Raw genomic sequence first — 6555 nt, forward strand, 5'->3', positions numbered from 1 at the left:
CAGGTTTTTTTCATGCTTAACTCTGTTTTTGCAACAGTAAAATAGATGTGAATTTGTTCTATGTTTCATATCCTGTTAGAAAAATAATATGCCATAGAGCTGCATTTAGAGGCATTCAGCTTGAACAGTCCAGTCATGGAATAATAGAAGACACTGGAGAAAGACTATAAAACTTGTAACACTGGGGGCGATTAACCATCAATTTCAATTGCAGTAAATAAAAAGAAACACCACCCTTAAGCAAGACTTTTATTTTCTGCCTTAAACAGATAAAAGCACATTTCTGATTTGAGGTAAACCATTAGAAGTAGTTTGCAGAGAGTATAAATGTCTCTAAAAATAAAACAGCATCACAAAGGTCATGACAAGACTTTCATTTGTCTCTAGACCTTCATTAGGTAGTTCACACAGTAACTCTATACAAGCAATCTGGCTCAAACAACTGCACTGCTCGTTTGAAAGCCCAGTGTAACTGACAGGGAAAAAGCCCATGGCTGTGTTAGGACTGATGGAGAGTCATTGGTTGTCACTGCAGTTGGTCTCAGGCACTTGAACACATAGTGTCACCTTGTTTATGAAAGCTCCTGCTGCACAATACACTCCACTTCTGAACAATTTTGCCTACTTTGTAGCGTCCCACTCAGGACTGTGCTCACCATTCTGGCCATGTTCCCAATTGGAAACAACTCAGCAGAAGAGTGAAACCAGAACAACCAAATAATGGGAACTGTAGCCCTCGGCACCCACGCAGAACCACCTGGACAAGGCAGCACACTGATAAGAGATCAGCAAATCATCAGTTACCTCCTTAAAATTTCTGATAAATTTTGAAGATATATTTTGGATGAAGAAGCACATTGACATTTTTCCTTAGTCAAATCCATGCATCTAGCCCATTTTGGTAGGAGACTGGATGACATGGATGGAGCAAACCCAGTAATTATGGACAGATTAAGAGAGCGAACAAGATAAAAGCAATCAGTGGTCAGGTCTATTGCTGGCTGTGCATGAGATTCTGCCATTTCTTTTAGCAGCAACATTCCAAAGCAACAAAAGCCTTGACATGGAAATGGCTTACACTACATTATTTATTTTGTACAGGGAACTTGCATGAGTTACCTTGACCACAATCGTTTTTCTGCTAGTTAAATTGCTTGTACAGAGCACTTGTTAATCATGACACACCAGCAAGTCTTCCTTTAGGCCTAAAAATCATCACTAGCTGCTTTTCCTGGTTTAATTTCATTTTATTACAATTCTTTGAAGAGCTTTTCTAAGAAGAGAAGTGAACAAATGATAGTCCTGCCAAGTCATGCTTCACAGTGAACCTAGTTTTTAAGGATGTTCAGTTACAGTCAGTATCTAAGTAACACTTAAGAGGTTCTTCAGAAGTAAACACAGAATATTAATGCTTTTGTGTGACTGAATACATCAAGTATTCTTCAGTCCTTATTTATTTTCTAAGTATCTAAAAGTGATTTAACTTCTCAAAAACTCTTGGCTTTTTTAAAGCAGTTGTTGTTTCATCTGTAAGGCCCCGTTTAGCTCCTAAAAAGCCAAATTATTTGACATAATGCTGAATTATATTGCACCACAAATGAGTATGTGGACAAAGAGTCCCTTTTCTAAAGGGATTGCAGTGCAAGGCCCAGATCCTGCAGAAGCCAACACTAATCAAATTCAGTGGAATCTGTTGCACACAGATTCTGTGACTTAACTCTCATGCTTGTGCCTACAGTGTTAGGTTGTTAGTGAAAAGGTCTGGATTTCAACCCTAATAGTGAAAGAATAAAAAGAGTAATAGTCCTTTATTGCCAAAGTTGCAGTCTACTTTTGCACAGACATTTTTGGTGCATACTTCCTATTATGCACTTTCAGAGGAAGACAGATATTAGACCTGTACTAGTTTACTGCTGAATTTGAAGAGGAAGCTTAGGAGAAACATAATTCATTGTAATTCTGGACCTTTTGTAAGCATTGTTGCTGCTGCAACTTGTGAAACAGAAGTGGAATGTTACAAATGATCCTTTAAGATACAAAAATAGACTGTTCCTCACTGCATTCTACTTTTTCTTTGCATCTTGGGTATCTTTTTCTTCTTCATCAGAGTATACAGTGGGTTCCTCCCCGTCCTTCAGCAGCTTACCAACGTGGTGATACTTAACTGAAAATTGGAAACAAATGAAAGTAAAAATCAAGTCATTATTCTGCCATGAAAATGTACTTTTTGTAACTCATATTGGTTTCCTAATTTAACAAAATGTGCCTAATTGTAAAGAAACACGTCTGAACTCTGTGTTGCAAACAGGGGAGAGAAGAAAAAGAAAAAAGCCAAAATAAAGTACCTGAACTGCTGTTAATGTTCTAACAAGTGAAAGAAACACCAAAGTTTATGAGATACAGCTGTCCTGTTGGCTGAGCCAGAAGATGGATGAATGTAGACGTGTAAAAGGAGGGAACTCATCCAGCTAAAGAAGCAGAATCGTGGATTGCATTATTTCTCTCGCCATGCCAAAGCTAGTTTTTGAACTAATGGTGTTGTTGGAATATTTTAGTTAGACAAATATATACGTACAGGTAACTTAAACTTCTTGTGATGTATGCTGCCTGTACCCAACAGGGCTGCAAAGAGATCCTTTCTCCTGAGATAAAGATGGACCTACTGACTGGTTATGCAGCTAATAAGCTTCTGCTTTGTGCCCTTTTTTGAACAGGTAAAAAAATATGTAAGAACTGAGAACAATGATATGTTGCTCACCTGTCAATTTCAAAGCAGAAGATACCTCTCATAGTCGGCATTTCGTACTGGCATTGTTATTGTAATAGGAATTTAAAGCAACTAATTGTCACATTTACTAGAAGCACAGCAAACAGGGCACAGTTTACTGACAGTCCTACTGTTCGACTCTTGGAATGGTAGATTTGAACACTGGGTTAGGTTAGAAATTTGGTAGCATAGTTCTATTTTCTGGAACACAGTTGGTATCGCAAAACAACCTTTAACAGACTTGATTAAGACTGAGTCAAAATAGTAGGGGGTGTGCCAGGTCAAGACTGAGACTAATGGCATTACGTGAAGGAAAGTCCATGCCAGCACAGTACGAGGTCAACACAGCAATCTCCTTAGAACTCTGGCTGGAAGTTCTTTTTGAGTAACAAGTTGGAATATGCTGGAATTGCACCTTAAGAACTAACACTACCAAAGCACAGAGAACACAGGGCTACTACGATAATGACTTCCTTCTGTTAATTTTAGAACAAATATACCAAGAGTGCAAGTTGCCTTTTCCTTTGCTGCTCTGACTATCGCTGGCAAGGTAATGGCCAGAGATAGCATTTGTCTGATCATCAGAAGTCAGCTGAACAGTTCTGCACAGATCTGAGAAAGCCACCATCAAGGCAATGCAGAATAATTTACTTAGGGTTCAAAGCTGTACCAAGAGCTCAGAAGGGCAAAGGCTTGGTTCAAACAGCCTTCAAAACTCAAAATAAAAAATGCTAAGAAGCAATAATTCAAATGTTACTTCTGAGAAGCTGAATGGGACTTCATTTTTCAAAGCTTCAAAGCTAATTAATTGCCATTATAGATGGTATCTTTATTGTATCAGAGGCATGTTCCTTACTCCTAATTCCTGATAACTTTTTAGATGGTCTTACACATTTGTCCTATGACAAGAGTGTTTCCATCCAGTTCACTGTCCTGTAAGACGGAGGGAGGGAGGGAAAGAGGGAGAACACAGGGAAAACCTGACATCTCTCATCGTTTTCTGAATAACAGAAATTCTAATTGATAAACTTAAGTTTATCAATTAGAATTGTAAGTAAACTTAAGCTAACTCAAAGTAAGCTTCCGGACTGGTGCTTCAAATTGGCAACAGCCCTTTCACTGCTGCTTCCCTGATTACACGCTGGTTAGCCACTTATTTGTCAACAGGTTTATAATTACTTACAAGTGAATTGTGACTCCCAGTCCCTCAAGGTCTCTTGCTGTGTAGCGTTGAGATCAGAGAGGTCATCATAGTCATCCTTCAGAGCCTCCTTATCCAGGCAGAAAGTGGCAAGACCTCGGGATGCATCTCTCCCAGCAAAAATCCCATACGGGCCATCTTCAAAATAAAAACGTAAGCACTGTTATTACAGCAGTAACTGGTGCTGTGTGATCTTTGAGGATTACAGCCCCCAACTGAAATAGATTACGAGTTCCTGCCCTGTTCTGAGGAACTCAAATTCCTGAAATGTTTTCAGACTTTATTCTACTTGCCAGTAAAGAAAAACGGAGGAAGAGAACAAGAAATAAGACAATAAGATGTGGAGAAATACTGAGTCTGTTGGAACTTCAGTCAACCAGGCAACAGTGTGTGGAGCACAGCAAGAGGGAGGGAATCAGCACACGGAGTGCCCTCAGAAAGTGGAACAAAGGGCAGGTTTGCAAGTCTGAGGCGAAACGGAGTGTTTGTAAGAGATGCTCTAGACTTCAAGAGCTGGAAGGATAAAAACTCGACTGAAAATGTGCAGCAGACGCTGGACATGACTAACATGGAAGAGATGCCTGTTAAAATACAAGATGACCAAAGCGTGCAGCAGATCGGGGATTCCTTATCAAACAGGCTCTTGCTACACGCCCTTACTGATTAACTCGCACGACAAACATGTTGCAACTGGACACTGAGAGTTCGTAGTGCAGATTGCAGGAGCACTGTGAACTCTAACCTGCCTGCCGCCTTGCACGCCTCTCAGCACGCCGTTTGCTGCGTTCATCAAGAAGGATCTCACCTTTCCTCACAAAAGAAAACCTGCTGGCCCCACCCTGCGACGAGCCGCTCACATTTCACACTGTCCAGAAAGGGCACATCTAAGGCACGGCCATGAACCTCGCGGCGTTCAGCTCGCACAGACACAGAAGTGCAGGTGGCACCCCGCTAGCTCGGCGGAACAGCGCGGTTTCTCCCTCGGAGCCCTCTGCTAGAAGCCCGGCGCGATCAATCTCTGCCCCCTGACAGAGATAGCTCAACCCGTCTCGCTACGTATTTCTCTAAGACACACATTATGCAATAGAGCAGCGCACAACCAGCTCCGGGGATGCCACGTCCGCCCCGGGAGCGCGGGGCCGGCAGTGCGGCTCGGCGCAACGCGGGGTGCGGAGGAGCTCCCAGGGGCAGCGCGTTGCGACATCTCCGACTCAGCCCCGAGCCCAGCCCCGCAGCCCGCCCCTCACCCGGCCCGTAGAACTTGCTGGCGCGGGTCACGTCGAACACCTTCCCGTTGACGGCCATGAGGATGCGCGGGTCGCGCACGCCGTCGTAGGGCCGCAGCTGCTCCAGCGTGAAGTCGCGGCGCTTCATCTTGGGCAGCGGCGCCGGACCCGCCTCGCCCGGCTGCGCCTCGGGCCGCTCGCCCCGCAGGATCTGGTAGAGCAGGAAGAGGCAGAGGCCCAGCAGACTCAGGTTGAGCGGCGAGCCCACGATCTCCATCAGCAGGCCGCCCCCCTCGCTCGCCGCCGCCTCTTCGCCCGCCATCGCCAGCTCCTCGGCGGCCATCGGTTCGGCTGCGCTCCGGCACGGCGAGCTGCGGGGCGGGCCGGGGCGGGGCGAGGCGGGAGGCGGCCGAGGGGCGAGGGGCGGGAGGCGGGAGGTGGCGGCGCTCCGGCCGGCAGGGGGCGCTGTGAGCGCGGCGATGGCACGAGAGGAGCGCCGCCATGCTGCGCCCCGCGCGGCGGGCTGGGGGGGGGGGTAGGTTCGGGCTGCTCCGCAACAAAACCGCAGAGCAGTGGCTGCGATGTTATGATGTTATAATTTTATAACGTGCCATTTGTCGGCTGCTCTGTTCAGTCTTTTTGTCACTGGAGATAATAGCCGAATAAAGTGAAAGATAAGGAAGTACTGACGTCTTCATCTGATTAATTCTGGGCTCACGCAAGGCAGAGCAGCACGTTACTATCACCTGCCCCTCCGTGGGTTGTTTTGGGTCTGAGTGTTTGTGTAAATGGTGTCCTCACCACCAGTCCAGAAGAACATAAATTCCTGCCCGGTCAGTGTCCTTTTGCCCTCAGCGCAGGTGGGAGCCGGTCCGTGGGGCACTGGGTGCAGTGCCAGCCAATGCACTGCCTATTTCTCACTGTCAGAAGCAGCTGCAGCTCTGTGACCCACCGGGGCTGTTGTTTACACAGAATGGCAGGGGTCGGAAGGGACCTCTGGAGATCTTTGAGTCCAAGCCCCTGCTAAAGCAGCAGGTCGCACAGGTGGGCATCCGGATGGGTCTGGAATATCTCTATAGAAGGAGGCTGCACCACCTTTCCAGCAGATCACGCCCTGCCTTATGCTGATGTGTGCAGCGATTCCTTCCCAAGTACAAGACTCTACACTTGCTCCTGTTGAACCTCGTCAGGTTCCTCTCTGCCCAGCTCTCCAGCCTGTCCAAGGTCTCGCTGAATGGCAGCACAGCCCTCAGGTGTGTCAGCCACTCCTCCCAGCTTTGTATCATCAGCAAACTTGCTGGGGTGGATTCTATCCCTTCCTCCAGGTCACTGATGGGGATGTTGAACAAGACCGGACCCCA

The 6555-nt window shown here is 46.1% G+C and overlaps 1 protein-coding gene across 1 annotated transcript; it reads right to left on the bottom strand.

Moving 5' to 3' along the window:
- Positions 1 to 236: 236 nt before the first annotated feature.
- PGRMC1 (progesterone receptor membrane component 1) lies at positions 237 to 5573 on the bottom strand. Its single transcript, XM_042824830.1, has 3 exons — positions 5216 to 5573; positions 3951 to 4106; positions 237 to 2164 (listed from the first exon to the last, which is right to left on the bottom strand). Exons 1-3 carry the CDS (start codon positions 5535 to 5537, stop codon positions 2064 to 2066), a joined length of 579 nt encoding a protein of 192 aa, XP_042680764.1. The 5' UTR covers positions 5538 to 5573; the 3' UTR covers positions 237 to 2063.
- Positions 5574 to 6555: the final 982 nt, after the last annotated feature.

The sequence above is a fragment of the Centrocercus urophasianus genome, unplaced genomic scaffold (assembly GCF_019232065.1).
Source record: "Centrocercus urophasianus isolate 14NV4802_14NV808 unplaced genomic scaffold, USGS_Curo_1.0 seq_24, whole genome shotgun sequence".
In the NCBI taxonomy this organism is placed as follows: Eukaryota; Metazoa; Chordata; class Aves; order Galliformes; family Phasianidae; genus Centrocercus; species Centrocercus urophasianus.

Excerpts from the sequence above, each read along its gene's own strand:
- PGRMC1 (XM_042824830.1), bottom strand. The coding sequence starts at position 5,537 with ATGGCCGCCGAGGAGCTGGCGATGGCGGGCGAAGAGGCGGCGGCGAGC. Across the intron at positions 4,107-5,215 it reads CAGCAAGTTCTACGGGCCGG|ATGGCCCGTATGGGATTTTT; the intron begins GTGAGGGGCGGG and ends TTTATTTTGAAG. Across the intron at positions 2,165-3,950 it reads CTGGGAGTCACAATTCACTT|TTAAGTATCACCACGTTGGT; the intron begins GTAAGTAATTAT and ends TCCAATTTTCAG.